This window comes from Leuresthes tenuis, unplaced genomic scaffold, assembly GCF_036924035.1.
Source record: "Leuresthes tenuis unplaced genomic scaffold, fLeuTen1.0.hap1 SCAF_16, whole genome shotgun sequence".
Classification (NCBI taxonomy): domain Eukaryota; kingdom Metazoa; phylum Chordata; class Actinopteri; order Atheriniformes; family Atherinopsidae; genus Leuresthes; species Leuresthes tenuis.
The window spans coordinates 30,493,439-30,510,664 of NW_027325370.1; the positions used below are offsets into that span (position 1 = coordinate 30,493,439).

At 39.5% G+C, this 17,226-nt stretch overlaps 1 protein-coding gene across 1 annotated transcript; it reads left to right on the forward strand.

The window, feature by feature from the left end:
• The first annotated feature begins 1,746 nt into the window (after positions 1-1,746).
• LOC140271916 (protein-tyrosine kinase 6-like) lies at positions 1,747-11,492 on the forward strand. The gene is given in 7 exon segments (XM_072367216.1): positions 1,747-2,270; positions 5,069-5,214; positions 5,949-6,094; positions 6,509-6,687; positions 7,121-7,229; positions 9,369-9,522; positions 10,456-11,492. Coding segments are annotated over 7 exon segments (1,311 nt in total). The 5' UTR covers positions 1,747-1,875; the 3' UTR covers positions 10,638-11,492.
• Positions 11,493-17,226: the final 5,734 nt, after the last annotated feature.

The following is a 17,226-nucleotide window of genomic DNA, read 5'->3' on the forward strand; positions in this document are numbered from 1 at the left end:
ACCGCTGGGACAGGCCCAGTCCCCCACGACCTGACAGTTGGATTAAGCGGGTATAGAAAATGGATGGATGATTTTGTTATTGCTTTGTCTTCATATCTTCTCTTGCATTTGCAATTTCGTGTTAGTTTTGATATCTCTCAATTGCTTTTGCTGTTACGTTAGCTTTTGTTAGTTGTTTCAGCTGTTTCATTCTCCAAACTGCTTTCCCCCTCTGCTTCATTCTGAAAAATTAAAATTCAATTGTCAAAATCTGGTCTTAAGCCTACAACCTCAAGCTTACAAGTTTGTAAAAGTAAACACAAGGCTATGCCCTCCATTTTGATACTAATCCATTTCAAATCTGTGACTGCCAACTGAGGATATAGTTATGCAGTCTTGGGTATACATTTTATGCTTGTAGTAGCTTTTTGCAGCCTGGCTGCTCACATACACATAGGGAGAGCAAATGTTGTTCCTCAGCATTTCAGAAATAGTGATTTCAAAAGCTACTAAGAAATAAAGCAATGTGGGAAAACATGTTTGACTATAGTTCACTGTGGTTTGTTGTTGTCTGAAGTCAGGAAGTGGCTCCCAAACATGTTTCTAACCAATTAACCTAGTTTCAACACCTTCATCCAGCTATTTCCATTTTTTTGCCTCTTACTTTTCCAGCCTTTTGTTGCCCCTGTCCCAACCTTTTAGAGTGGTTTTGCTGCCATCATGGTTTTTGATGTTTTATTGTGATAACACATGAAATTTGCATATGATTACATTCTGTTTTAAAATGTCATTTTACAGTGTCCAAACTTTTTTTGAAATTAGAGTAATACTCTAAAATACTCTAATACTCTGACTTGACTGAAGTGTGATAGCTTTAGCTTCTATACCACATAGCTGAGCAAATGATCTAGTGATGATATAAGGAGTGACTGAAGCTTTTAACAGCCAAAATGGAATCAGCCACAGACGAGAAGACTGCCAGCCGCCATGCCCACAGGTAAGCAGAAAACCACATAGAAAATAAAAGTGGAGAAAAACGGACAACAAAACCATAGACCCTAACACTCTTTATGTCTTAAGTTGTCTTTAAATATGATTTGCACTATCAGTACATATAACCATGCTCACCAAAAAACACAAAATCTTGGTCTCCTATTGTCAGGATTCAGGAATATAAGATAGCAAGTGTTGCAGCAATAACAGTGTACTGCAGAATAATTTCTGTTCAGTGCTTAGCATGTCACTAAATCACTAACAAAGTTTACCATTATTCAGTTTCTGTTATTTAGTTTAAATCATAGCAGGTTTAAAAGCAAAAATTGCCACAAAGATGTGGCTTTTCACAGGTTCTTATCGCTCTTATAGAAAGATCATGTGGTTGGATGAAAACTTCTTCTTTCAGGCTCTACTTAAGCATTTCTTTCTTTCTTTTTTGTACCATATGACTACATATGAGTGACATCCAATGAAACGTTACCATAAGTGAAACTTCAGCCACAAGAATAAAATTGACTTAATCTCATCATGCAGGAAACAAGTTGGGCCATTTCCTGAAGTGAACTGAAAGCAACACTTCAATAGATGGACACTCCCCATGTTAATCCATTCTGATTTATTGGATTGAATCAGCTCATATACATGCTTCCTACAGTAAACAACTACATTATCTAGATCTATAAATATTTTTATCATGTAGGCGGGAGTTTCTGTCAATCATGAGGAAGTTATTGTCATTTCTCAGTGAGTCGTTCGACTGGCCCAGCCTAAAGCAATAGTTTCTGTTTTAGCCATTTCGAGAATTCTTTGCTCTATGTTCTCTCTGGCTGTCGGAAAAGTGCAGTCGATCAGTTGAGCTGATGCGCGCAGGCTCTAAGTGAGGGCAATTCATGGTTATACATGGGTGAGTGTCTGCGGGGTGCCTGTCCATGTCTAGAATCGTTGTGGCAAAGGGTTTTCAAAGACGAAAAGACAGCTCCTCAAAGTAGAGGAACAGGGGATAGTGATGGAGAAGAAAGAGACAGCAGCAGTGTGGGTGACGGTGAGGACAGACCACCGAGCCACCTGTCTTCTCAGGAGGGGCTGTCAGAGAGCGCGATCCACACAGCGCTCTGGGCTTTTGAAGCCCGTCATGAGGACGAGTTGTCCTTTCAGGAGGGGGATCTGTTTAGGGTCGTCTGTCACAGCGGAGACTGGTGGAAGGCACAAAGGATCGACCAGAATGGACGAGTCTTAGATACCGGGATCGTACCTAATAACTACTTGGCAAGGGCTGAGTCTCTTCAGATGCAGCCGTGAGTAACGCGTTTTATCCCATACTTTCACAGATTGACTGGTAAGCATTAAGTGTCAAACAAACAACGCAATAAAAGAGTAAGCTATTGCCAAAATAAATGGACGATGGGACTGTAAAGATTATAGGTGTACATTAACTGGAGTCATGAGAGAGTTGGAAAGTGTTGAAATTAATTGTAGATACAAGCTCCTCAGTAAAAAAAAAGCAAAAAAACAAACAAAAAAACATTTGATGCTTGTTCTAGTTCCCAGGAACCAGCCGTTTAATAGTAGTCTGCACAGACACTGCCCACTTATCCTGGTAGTATAGCATAATAATCGTTTCAAATAGCTCATTAAGACATCAATTTAGCCACGTGTGGAATTAAACTAAGTGTGTTTCGTGTTCACGGAACGCGTGCTTGCAGCTGAAAGCCATTTCAGACCTCACCCGGCAACAAGAAATTCTGTTTTCTGATTGGCTGAGAAATTCTATTTTGTGATTTGCCGATGGGTTGCTAAATCAAGACAGCTGGACGAGCGGCGCTCAGTAACCTGCTACTGACTAGTTTATAGTATAAGCCATTAGAATTTATGTGCCACAAAGTTAATAATTTCTCAGCGTGAGAAATGCCATGTGGGGTGTGTAAACTTGTTGAAATGCGTGTGTCTCACGCTCATTGCGTGAGACTTGAGCTCTTTTTATTTGAAAAGAAGTTAACTGGCAAGACTTGACAAAAGGAAAAACCGTCAAAAGACAAGTCAAAATTATTTTATTCAACACTATTAAAATTGTTAAAACAACTAATATATAAATAATAAATGGCTTCACAACATGAAATACAATAAAAGCTGAACTGGCTACAACAATTTGGCAGGACAGGGTACTTACCGCAGGGAGATTCTATCGCAAACCCCAATAGAAATCATCACGTGTGCACACCGATCACTGCAACTCCAACTTACACTGCAAGGACAATCTAACCTACAATCCAGTGAAGTGACCAATACCCTACACACACACACCACACTGCATGCAAAGAGGGGTGCATATCCCACGACTAGGCTACTCCCCGCAGATCGTCCCTCTGCCTGAAAAACAAAATGCAAAATACGCTGAGATTCAGTTGGTTCAGGTTCACAGAGGTTCAGTATCCCTACAGTCAATATAAAGACACAATTTTCAACCATCTACATATTATTTCAGTTGTATAGTCAGTAAACACATTAAAAAGGGGAGCCGAGATACTGCATCAGGTGCCTTCAAGCATAACCAGAACCAGAGACAGGACCGCAAGCTCCAAGGATCATGAGCTGCTCCACCGGCCACCATTCCACCGGAGAAAGAGAATCTACAAGCGTCCGCTTGGGGACTCGCTCACCCAAACTCCTGGGAAGGCGGCGGCCAAATTCTCTGGATTCTGCTCAAAGGATGATCCACCCTTGTCTACCTCTCAAGGAACATCGGCTGTGGTTTGGTAATAAATAGGGCCGAGTTAAAATAACTAAGTTTTCATTCAAATCTCATACAAGTCTCAAATCTCGTAAGTCATCCCTATAATTAGCCAGAGACCGCTACAGAAATATTAAGTCCCATGTCTCTCTTATCCCTGATCTATTGAAGTGAATCTTTGGTGTTATGTCCTCATTACCATACGTCCTGAGTGCTGTCTTACCTCCACGTTAAATAAATGACCATATATATAATCGATCCGTGTTTCATGTTTCTTAAATAATTCTGGTCAATTCAGAGAGAATTCTAACCTTCAGTAACGACTCTTAATATATATTTTCATACGTTCCTGCCAGCGTAAATGGTAGGTGTTGCCCCATTTTCTAAACGAGATCTTAAGAATTAATGTCATATCTAGAACGCTACACCATTTTTAAGAATACATATTTTAATGGAAAAGTTGCTCTGTAGAAAATCTCAAAAAGCTTTTTTCTCCGCTTTCCACTACACACTGTTTAGCTACACACTGTTTCAGTACCTGCTGAAAGGTCATGGCTTGAAAAAAGACAACGCAACCAAATCATCTGCAAAAAGCAGAGATGCGACCCTGAGGTTTTTCCAAAACTAGACACCCTCCTCTCCCTGACTATGCCTCAAGATCCTGTCCATAAAAATCATAAACAGGATTGGTGACAAAAGACTTCACGGTCTTCACGGAGTCCAACATATACAGTTAACAAGTTCAACCTTGTGCCAAGAATGTGGATAGAGTTCTTGCTTTGGTTTTACAGGGACCAAATAGCCTGCAAAAGTGACTCTGGCACTCCCATACTCCCACAGCAACCCCAACAGAATTCCTCAGGAGACATGATTATAAGCCTTCTCAAAGTCCACAAAACACATGTAGACTGGATGGTCAGACTCACCCAAAACACATATAGACTGGATGATCAAACTCCCACAAAACAGATGTAGACTGGATGGTCAACCTCCCCTAAAACACATGTAGTCTGGATGGTCAAACTCCCAAACACAACACAACTCCCCTCAGTAACTCTGTAAAGGTAAAGACCTCATCCACTGGTCCAGCCCAGAAGTGATGGTATTCTGACTGAAAATTTTCATAGTATTTCTGTGTAAATTGTCACAAAAAATAAACTTGCTATGTGAAGTCTATTTATTGCAAGTGTTTTGAAGGTGGTTGACATGTTTTGATAGTAGAGGCAATATGAAACCAGTCAAGGTATCAATTCCCAGTGCACAGCTACAATTTCAGGATATGAATTAATCTATTTCAGAAAATTATTTTAATATTACAATGACAATGAGAAATGACATTTGTTCTAATTTTTTGTCCCAATACAGATGGTATTATGGAACAATGAGTCGCTTTGAGGCCCAAAGTCATTTGATAGGACCAGGAAATGAGGAGGGAGCTTTTCTCATCCGACAGAGTGAAAAAGACAACATTGGATATGTTCTTTCAGGCAAGACAAAAAACCACAAGAGGTGTATCATATATTGAATTAAAGAGGATGTAGTTCAAATTCGATGCACAAACAATTCAGAATTGATTTCATAAATTTACAGGGGGGAAATGTGTAAAATGTTTAAGACTAGAATGTAATTTTAGGAATGGGAAGACTTCCATATAACGAGGTGCCCAATCAGCATGCAAGGCTTTAAAAATTAATTTAAAAAACATGACTGAAAACAATTTCTTTTCAAACCTGGCAGGTTCCAAAACTAGAGTGGTAATCGAGGTGCAAGATTCTGTAAAGTTCATATTGATAATTCTTCTGACATTACCAGTTCATATCCTCCTGCCCAAAACCCAACACAACCATAGTTTGACACATAACAAATATGACAAATAGTTATTCATACCATTTGCTGTTTATTTAGTAATTAAACTGCCAGGAAACAAAGAAAAAAAGAAAAACTGTACTGGCATTAAATCTCCTTCTCATTCTCAACTTAAACCATGCTTCTATTAGAGTTACGTAGCATTCTGACTGGGTATTCCCTTCAAATCTAGAAAATCCATCAGGTTATGTATGTTATCCAAGGTAAAAATGTAAGTAACAACACTTAATACAGGAAAGTTAATAACTAGTTTGACAGAGTTGAATGAGGTGGCCAGTCTGCCAGACAAACAAAATGCTATTTTTTTTTCTTAGCCACTTTTGCTTTTTTCTAACAATGTTTTAATCTATCTGCAGTGAGGTCAAGCGAGTCAATCGAGTGCTGCATTTTAAAATCCACCAACAAGATGAGAGTGTTTTCCATATAGAACCCAATAACCAGTTCGACTCTCTAACTGACATGGTAGAACACTACTACACCCACAGCCTCAGCAACACAGGCCTATTGAGGATCCCTTGCAAGAGGGTAAGACACGATATGCTGGTAATCTTTTATTTGTGTGCTTCTTCATATGTTTGTTAGATGTTTTAACATCTAACTGGAGAAAAGAAAATTTACTTTTGTAGCTCAAGTTTTCAGTGGTGAAAGTAATTTACTATTTCTGTCAGCATCCACATAAGCATCTATATCAACTAAACTTACATGTGTAAATTGTTCTATGATTTTTTTTCATGCTTGTCCTCAAGACATCTTTTCCAAATATTTTTCAGATTTTTAAGGGAATTTCTTAAGTATACAGAAACTCTTCTTCACTTTTTTCCAATGACAGAAACACTCAATCATAAATATTGAAAAAATTAAAATATCTATGTCTTCGAGTATATTTGTGTGTGTTACAATGTATGTCTCATAGAAATTTGCCTGTGTTCCCTCCATCAGAAAAAGCCCATCATCCAAGATTTAAATAATTTTACAGTGGATGAGTGGGAGCTGCCAAAAGAGGAGTTCACCTTGGAGAAGAAGCTGGGCAGTGGCAACTTTGCTGATGTCTTCAAGGGACGTTGGAGGAACCACATTAATGTTGCCGTCAAGATCCTGAAAAATGGTATTTTCTCATGATTTCATTGATTATGAGAAGCTTTTGTCAAGCAAAAGATACAACATACCCAGATCTCTTTCAGCTCATATTCTGTTTTCAGCTACTAGTGTAGTCAGGAATACCTTGGTGGATGTCAAGTACCTGTCAAGGCAAAAATGATTTAGCCTATAGGTAAAACTGCTCCGTGTTAAACTGTGTGTGTCGGCTTGTCCTGGTGCAGTTGCAAAAAGTTTAACAAGCGTATAATAACAGATGACTGATGTGACTGATGAGTGTTTCTTGCATCTTCACCATTTATCCTCTTTTTGACCTGATATGTATGGAATGGGGGATTCCGCCAGACTGTCAGAAGGAGCTTTAACTCCCATCTCCAGCAGAGCTTCAACCATGTCCCAGGGGAGGTGGGGGACATTGAGTCCGAATGGGCCATGTTCCATGCCTCTATTGTTGAGGCGGCTGACTGAAGCTGTGGCCCGTAAGGTGGTCGGTGCCTGTCGCTGCAGCAACCCCCGAACCTGCTGGTGGACACTGGTGGTGAGGGAAGCCGTCAAGCTGGAGAAGGTGTCCTATCTGGGCCTTTTTGGCCAGTGGGACTCTGGAAGCAGCTGATGGGTACCGACAGGCCAAGCGGAATGCAGCCTCGGCAGTAGCTGAGGCAAAAACTCGGGCTGGGAGGAGTTTGGTGAGGCTATGGAGAATGACTTCTGGATGGCCTCGAAGAGATTCTGGTCCACCATCTGGCAGCTCAGGGGGGCAGGCGGTTCATCGTCAACACCATGTATGGTGGGGACAGGGCTCTGCTGACCTCAACTAGGGACATTGTGAGTCGGTGGGGGGAATACTTCGAGGACCTCCTCAATTCTACTGACATGCCTTCTGATGAGGAAGCAGAGTCAGGGAGCTTGGATGCGGGGCCTCCCATTTCTGGGGCTGAGGTTGCCGAGGTGGTCAAAAAGCTCCTCAGTGGCAAGGCCCCGGGTGTGAATGAGGTCCGTCCGGAGTTCCTCAAGGCTCTGGATGTTGTAGGACTGTCTTGGTTGCACTCCTCATCTTCCCTGGTAAGGTCTATTTGGGGGCACTGGAGAGGAGGATCTGTTGGATAGTCGAATCTCGGATTCAGGAGGTGCTGTATTTTCCGTCCTGGCCGTGGAACAGTGGACCAGCTCTACACCCTCAGAGCTGGTCCTCAAGGGTGCATGGGGGTTCGCCCAACCGGTCTACATTTGTTTTGTAGACTTGGAGCAGGCATTCAACCGTGTCCCTCGGGGAGTCCTGTGTGGGGTGCTCCGGGAGTATGGAGTGCCGGACCCCTTGATAGGGGCTGTTCTGTCTCTGTATGACAGAGTGGTGAGAGTGGTGTCAAAGTGGTGTCAAAGAGAAAAAACACCATAACACCATTGAAAGGATACCTGGGAAACACAAGTTAATGACCACAATAATGTGACATGTACATAATATCATTTGAGAAATTAAACAGGGGAAAAAGAGATCAAAGTGAGGAAAGGTGTGACAGATGAGGTCCCCCAGCAGTCTAAGCCTATAGCAGCTTAACTATGGGATGTTTCAGGATTACCTGAGCCATCCCTAACTAAGCTTTATCAAAAAGGAAAGTTTTAAGCCTAATCTTAAAAGTGGAAAGGGTGTCTGCTTCCCAGACATTTACTTATTCCATAAGAGAGGGGCCTGATAACTGAAGGCTCTGCCTCCCATTCTACTTTTAGAAACTCTGGGAACAACAAGTAAACCTGCAGTTTGGGAGCAAAGTGCTCTGTTAGGAAAATATCTTACAATGAGATCTTTAAGATATGATGGAGCTCGGTCATTAAGAGCTTTATATGTGAGGAGAAGAATCTTAAATTCTATTCTGAATTTAACAGGGAGCCAATGAAGAGAAGCTAAAACTAGAGAAACATGATCTCTCCTGTTAGTTCTCATCAGAACTCTGGCTGCAGCATTTTGGATCAGCTCGAGGCTTTTCAGAGCATATGTGGGACAGCCCAATAATAAGGAATAACAGTAGTCCAATTTTGAAGTAACAAATGCATGAACTAGTTTCTCTGCATCACCCTGAGAAAGGATGTTCCTGATTTTAGCAATGTTATGAAGGTGAAAGAAGGCAGTCCTAGAAACCAGTTTTATATGTGCATCAAATGATAAATTCTGGTCAAAAATAACTCCAAGGTTCCTCACTGTAGAACGAGAAGCCAAGGAAATACCATTTAGAGTAACTATATAACTAGACAATTTCTCCCTGAAGCGCTCAGGTCCAAAGATAATGACTTCAGCTTTGTCTGAATTTAGAAGCAGGCGGTTCTGAGTCATTCAGGTCTTTATGTCTTTAAGACAGGCTTGTAGTCTGACCAACCTATTGGTTTCATCTGGTTCCATAGATAAGTCCAGCTGAGTATCATCAGCATAGCAATGCAAATTTATGCCATGCTGTCTAATAATGTTATCTAATGCATGTATAAAGTAAAATGAATCGGTCCAAGCACAGAACCCCGAGGAATTCCATGACTTACTCTGGTGTGTGAGGAAGGGTCTTCATTTACAAGAACAAACTGGAATCTATCAGATAAATATGACTTAAACCAGCCTTATGCAGTTCCTTTAATCCCAATAACATGTTCAACTCTCTGTAATAAAATACTGTTTCAAGTTCAAGTTTGCATTTTTTAAAACAATTAATTTTTCATTCAGGAGCCATTCTACATCACAGAGGATAAACAGATTCCATTCAAGTAGAGTGCTCCCGAGGCCATGAGCCATGGAAAGTTCTCCAACAAGTCAGATGTCTGGTCTTTTGGTGTTCTGCTCTATGAAATTATCACCTTCGGAAGTCTTCCTTATCCAGGTTAGTTTAGTGATGTGGTTTTTGGTATGGGACATTTAAAAATGTAATTTCTCAGCACTTTTAGTCCACCATATGTGGCAAAAACTACTTACCAGTAATCGTTACTTATTTGTTGCTGAACTCCTTTCAGACTTCAGTACCTTCAGTAGTTCATCACAACAAACCAATTGAGTATCATTATTACAGGGCACAAAACTGAGAATGGATTTAATTTCTTTCCAACACCATCTCTGTGTTTGGTCTGTAGGCAGACCAGTCCAGCACCTTGGCTCCTCTACCTCCACGTCATGCTGTTGTAATAGAAATAATGCAGTATATGGTTTAGTATTCTCTTGCTGAAATATGCAAGGCCTTCCCTAACAAATGCATAATTTTGATGGATACATATGTTATGTAAAACCTGTATATGTTTTTGTAAGTCCAATCAGTTACATGGGCTCTAATGCACCCCTAAAGATGCAGGCTTTTGAACTGAATGCCGATAACGAGCCAGAAGTTCCTTCTCCTCTTTAATCCGGAGAATTTAGTGTCCAAAGAGATTTTCAAATTTTGATTCATCTAATCGCAGAACAGGTTTCCACTTTGCCTCTTTGTCAATTTGTTCACCTATGGCTTTCTCTCTTTTCATAGTAATGTCAAATGTTTTACTTTCAACATTTGATACATTTTCGGTTTCATTATGAATACAATATTGGTTTTAAATGATTCAATTCAGTTTCTGTTTACATTTTACAGTGTTCCTACTTTTGGATCAAGCAGGTTTCTGAAAGTAGTTAGTTAACCACCATTGGAACAAATGCTGGCCCAATTATTATTAGAAAGACAACAGGTGTGTCTGCAGATATTCTTGTGAAAACAAATGTTTAACCATTCTTCACCACTTCTGCATTTTTCTTCCCTTTGCACATCTCTCCACCTACTCTTTTCTCTCAGCTTTTAGTAACCAAGAGGTGTACCAGCAAGTTTTAGAAGGATACAGGATGCCTGCACCACCCAAATGCCCCAAATTTCTCTATCAAATCATGCTGAAATGTTGGTGCTACGAGCCAGCTGACAGGCCGGATTTCAAGTCCCTCAAAGTCCAGCTGAACAGCAGCTTTTATGAGCTGGAGTGAATGCACATCGACTTTCTGCTGTACATACTCAACGCCACAGAGGAGCAACACAGATGTGATGCTGAGCAGGGATCATTGAGGACTCCTCTTCCAAAGAAAAAAATAAAGGCCTGATGTATATTTATACAGAAACTGAATTTAAATAGTCCAGAACTTATACAGACATGTAAAATTAAAAAGTAAAGAAAACATGTTTCATTTTCTTGAAGATTAGCAAGAATTAACAGCAGACTGAATTATCTACAGATTTCACTCAAAAAGAAATCCAACAATTCTGACTCGAACAAAAGAATGCAATTGGTTTTACCAGAAGTGAATAAAAATGTAGCAGCTCTGAATTCCTCTTTGTTTCCACCAGGTTATTTTAGTCAGATAACCTTATTAATCATCCTCCTAAAGCAAAGGGCCTTTGATTATTTTCCACTGACAGACCTGAGCACTTAAACAGCCTGTACAGAACTAAGACCAGTACCACCTTTAATAAGGTGACCATTAATATAATCCAGATGGTCATAAACTTTTTTTCTTTAAATGTGAGAGCCTATTATGTTCTACAACTTACATTAATGTCAAACCATGTGCTTGGTCTCAGTTAGTGGGCCTATTTTTCTCCGTTGACTGGATACAGCAGTTTATGAATCTGAGCCAGCAATGAGTACTGCGACTCATTTGATCTACCAACAAACTTTGCATGCGAAGTGTGTCTTAGGTGTCAGATTAAATAGAAATGTTCATATTGTGTACTTTGCAGAACCAGAGTTAAGTAGTCTCTAAAATACACAGGAAATATTAACATTTACTAGTATCAAAGTGAAGATCAAATGTTGTTGAAATTACAGTCTTCTTAGATGTGTTTTAAAAGCATGTTTTTCAATGTCAAATGCCATTACAGCAATAAACGTGCTGTTTAAAAACTCTTTTTGTGTATTAGTTATACAAAATGGAGTAACTCTTCAGCTTACTCTCTGCAGTGTTTGTATTTGCCCAGCAAGAGGCAGCACCGTATCACTATCCGATCTTTTTTCTTTTCTCTGAGGGGGAAAAAAAGGACTCCTTTTAGCTGCAAGGGCTTAGAAATGTTTCTTCTGTCACCATAAATGCTGGGTTATCTTTAGTAATATCAGGATTATTCTGAATTCATATTTTTCCTGTATGTTTCTGTCTCCTTGTTCTGGTTCAACGCCACATGTTGTGATCCCTTGAAACTAAACAATCTGTATCTGCTTAGTGAGACATTTTTTGCCCCTGTACAAAAATTATATAAAAACAAAAAGTTTTCATATCTGGAATAACATTGTTACATTCAGTAACTTGGTGCACATTCTTATTTTCCCCACTCTCCAGGTCTATGGAGTATCGAAATATAGTTGATGAAATTCTGCTGTCTCTCCTGCCTTTTGTTTTTCCTTCTCCTTCTCCCTCACCCAAACTTTTTTCACTGGTTTTATTTCTTTCCCCCCTGAGCACCTCACACACACAAACTCACACAAGCTTGTACTACTGTTCTTGTTGGGCTATTTCTCAGACTTCTTTTCACTGTGTTCAAATCGAATCCCAAACCAAGACTTGGAGCCTTAACCATTACCATGTCCTGCCGAACCCAACTCCAGGGCTTTAAAAACTAAGTGCATCAGGACCAGGGCTCAGAGAGGATTATTTGTCCCATAAAGAATGTCAGTACATTTACATGCACATTTAAGTCATACTACAGTTGTAGCTGGTCTTGGCTATTTAAATATACTCTTCTCCCCATCTGACCATACAAACCAGACAGGGAAATTGATTAATTGATCAAAGTAAATCTGATATGATAAGTGGTGATCTACCCCTTTCAGCTGATAATGCCAGTAAAGGTTTCAGTGATTCTCATTAACAAAAACAAGTATGATTTGCTCTTCACAAAGAGCCCTATATATAATTTCAGTTTGTTTTAGAAATTATACACTTGAAAAAAGCAACCTGCATGTACACACTCGTGCTGACACCTCATGGTTGTACTTGGGGTGTCAGCAAACCCCTGACCAAGTCTCATGTCTGAGTGTCAGGATGAGTTGGAATATGAAACTGGATATTTGTGTGTGTGTGCGCGCATGCGCATGCGTGTGCATGCGCGCATGCATGCTCCTGGGCTCCAGAGTCATGTCAGCCCAGTTCAACCACGTGAAGAGGCGGCAGTTTGAAATAAAATCACAGGCTTGGTTTTGTGCCAAGTAGACCCAATGACTGCAACAGAAAAACTCTGAAACTCACTGGTATCCTGAGCTTGACTTGTGTTAAATATGCCATGATGAATATGGCTGTTTGATTATGTACTTCAAACAGAATTCAGCTCAATATTTAATTAGCTGTTGTCTAACTATTTTTAGAATTGTACTGAACTAGAAAAAGGACGCCATTTCTTTCTCACAGAAAGGGGGGGATCACTCAATCATGGACTCCCCAGGTGTTTGTTTTTTTAAAGCCAAACCTGCACAGTCTAAAAATCTAACTTAATCTGCATTTAAAAGAGAGTGCTTGCAGGCCATAATGAGCTGTAGCTTCAGGTTGATTGACCGAAAATGCAACCCCAATAAGAGAACTGTCTATTGAAACAATGGTTCTGGAAGGATTATAAAATAAAAGATTTTTGTTGTTCCTGGTCACCTGTTTCTAGAATTTTGAGCAAGTACAAACTAAAACATACAGATCAACCAAGAAAGATGTCAAAGCATCAGAAGAGAAAACTAGTTGTAAAAAATTCACTGTGACCGAATTATGAGAAATTGGCTGAAGAAAATTTTCTGGGATTTACATCCAGAAAAGTCAAACCTCAAACGCATGGTGTGCAAAGGAGAGGCAGTCATGGACTGTGGATGATTGGATGAAAAGAACCTGAGATGAGGATTGATTACTAGAAATACAGAAGAGAAAAGACTCTTATCTGCTTTTCATGGTAAGTATGTCTTAGTCTCAGTTGTGAACATTTTATTTTGTCTTATTGACAAAAAAATTGCATGTCTTCACATATTTTTTGCCTCAGATGTGGCCAGACAAAACATTTGAAAATGATATCTGGGTTTTTTAAAGTTTTGATATCTTAGCTGATACGTTAAGAATTAATTTTCAATTTTTCGTGAATTTATCTTGAATTTTATTTAGACTTTTGACTTTACCATAACTTGAAATACAAGGTAAGGACTGAACCCAAAATCTTAAGATCTGATGCCTTGATTTAATTTTGCAGCTGTTTTTTTGCTGTTCATCAGCATTGAAGACATGGGAGTAACCTAATGAATAAAGAAGAGGAGGGAGCGAGAGAAGAGAGACCTGCCTCCTCAGCTAATAAAGTGTGTGAGCTTTTTTGAGTCGGTGTAGTGCGTCTGGGCTGTGTGGAGGGGAGGATGTACACCTCTCTGCTCTGAGAAAAACTCATGACAACAAACAACCAGTATTGTCCTGGCATTTAGAAATTCTGTCAAATTCACTCTGACAGTGGCCAAATCATCTACCAATCCATCCTCTGCATTTCTCTCTTTGTTGCTTATTCCAGATTTATACACGAGAATACTCTATACTTATCTGACCTGTCCTGCTGAATCTGAAGAACTTGGTTGCAGATTAACACTAAGCAAAGGTAAGACTTTTATAGCATGTTTACTTGTACAGTTGTAATAGTGTAGGCATGAATATGTAATAGTTTTATATGCATACCGCTTGTTATTTAATCCCGTACGAACATCCTGCTTGCAGTAATCACCTGAACAATGATTGTGTTGCTTGGGCCCAATGATCCAATCCTTCCTATTTGCAGTCTGATAAAGTGCAAACTGCAAGGACAGAATTACAATGCAAATGATATTATTAATGTGTTGCTCGAGTTAGTTGACAGAAGGTGACATTTTTTATTTATTTTTTCTTGTCTTGGAAACTTCTCTTGGCAAACAATATTTTTCAGTCAACAATATGTCTAAGTCACTTGCTTGCACAACACTGTGAAGATTTGATAATGTACACTGACAGGGTTCACCAGACTGAATGCATTGAATGCTATCAAAGCAATTTTCTTTTGATTCATCTGAGGCAACTGTTGCTCCAGAGATAGACTGGTGGTCTACCTATTGGTGATTTGATCCCTGGTCTACAAGTTGTAGTATCCTGAAATTCTCACAGCTTCTGAAACATTACTTGATGTAAGAGTGTGTGTGTGATGCAGACAAACCCTACATAGGCAAAGACTGTGTTGTGAATGTGACTTGCAGTATAAAGTGCTTCAAGTGGTTAGCTAGACAAGGGCAGCGCCGTACAAATTCAGTTCAGTTGCTCTTTGGCTTTTTGACTTGTGCAGGAACTTCCTGTTGCACTTGGCACTGCAACCCCAGCATTCAGTGTTGGTCATAGTGTTAAAATAGAAAGCTATATTCCTCACTAGATTGTGCTGTCTAAGAGTACCCTCTTTAAATTTGTCAAGTTATAACCAATTCAGACAAGTGGTCAGCCAACTTGGTAAATCATAGTAATGTTGTCACCAGTTGTCTGAAGTCCAAAAGCATTCATTTGTTTATGTTTTTACAACATGTCTGTTCCTTGATAGAAGAAAGTCCAATGATGTAGGTAAAATCAGTAGGAAAAACAGTCACACAGTTTTACTTATTAGAAATAGAAATTAGAAATAGAAAAAGATAACCCCATTATTTCCAAACCATACCAAAACCACTAATGAGTTTTCCCAAGAAAATAAAGCTACACATTTGTTACCCCCTTTTTTTAATATTTGAATATGCTGTGTCACAGACAGAAAGTCAGAAATAATCTGGACATGGACAGTTCTGGATGGATTAATTGGTAATACATAGGCTTTGTCATTAACAAAAATAAAACCATATTGTTTACTACATTTCGGAAATTTCTTTGTCCTGAAGTGTTATAATGGTTACGGTTCATTTGAGCATAATTGCTCTACTGATAAGAGAGCTACAAGTCATGCTTTATATGTTTAAGCATCCTTATTGTGCAGTTGTCTGTAGAGCTGCTGTAAAAGTTCTGGAGCTTGTAACTAAAGTAAAAGTGCTTTCACTGGTAGGAAGTGACAAACTCAAACAGTTTAGAATGAACACTAGTGATAATGACAGGCTTTACATATGGTCATGCTTGGGTGACATGAAAAGTACTAAACATGAGAGAAATACAGTTTCATTGCAGAAGCGGTTTAAAAGTTGATGTGCACACACCTAATTCTTAAATGATTAATGAATTAATGACACTGTAACAAAAGAAAGTATAACAAGTGAGTGAGTATTTTGACCGTATCATCTTTTTAAGCGTGTTTTCCAACTCCAAGCTGTATAAACTTTAATGCTGATTGAATTTAAGCATAGCAGGTGATGTGTATCTGTGTAACGATAGAGGGTGTGGCCTAAGGAGATCAACACCCTATATCTAGGTGTGCATAATTATTATGCAGCTTCTTGTCCTCAGAAAAGTTGTAAACTGTCTTTCAGAGGGCTGCAGCACTCTTGAAATTGCTAAGATATTGGGGCCTGATCACAGAACCATCAAATGTTTTGTTGCAAATAGTCAACAGGGTCGCAAGGAATGTGTTAAGAAAAAAAGATGCAAATTAACAGCCAAAGATTTTAGAGGAATCAAACATCAAGCTACCAGGGACCCATTATTCTCCAGTGCTGTCATATTCCCAACCTACCTGGAGTGCCCAGAAGCACAAGATGTTCAGTGCTCAGACACATGGCCAAGGAATGGAAGGCTGAAACCCAACCACCACTGAGCAAGACACATAAGCTGAAACATCAAGACTGGGCCAAGAAATATCTGAAGATAGATTTTTCAAAAGTTTTATGGACTGATGAAATGAGAGGGACTCTTGCCCACATGGATGGGCCCATAGCTGGATCAGTAACGGGCACAGAGCTCCACCTGAAATCAGACACCAGCAAAGTGGAGGTCGGGTACTGGTATGGGCTGGTATAATTAAAGATGAGTTAGTTGGACCTTTTTAGGTTCAACATGTACTCAAAAACCAGCTCCTGCGACCTACTGCCAGTTTTTAGAAGACACTTTCTTCAAGCAGTGATACGGGAAAAAGTCTGCATATTTCAATAAGACCATGACTTTTATACATGCAGGGCAATGCTCCATCACATGCTGGAGAACTGCATGAATAGCCAGTAAAGGCCTTAAAGATGAAAGAATAATGACACGGCCCCTTTCCTCACCTGACCTGAACCCTGTTGAGTTAACGCTGAGGCTGTAGTTGCTGCTGTACAAAAAGATCAAGAATCTGCCAGACTCCATGAATGGAAGGCTTCTGAAAAACAGGTGACTTAACGGTCATGATTATTTATTTTTTTTCTTCTTTTGAAATCTCAGAAATGTTTATTTGTACATTTTGAGTTGTTTATTCCCGCTTTAACTGAGAAAAACAAACAAGTGAGATTGGAAATTTTTAATCTAGTTGCATAATAATTCTGCCTAATAACTGCACACACATAGATTTTGGATTGACCGAAAGCACGGTAGCTGTTCAATAATAAAATGAATCATCAAAAATGTAACTTGTCGAATAACTGTGCACTTAGTGTATGAATGGAAAACA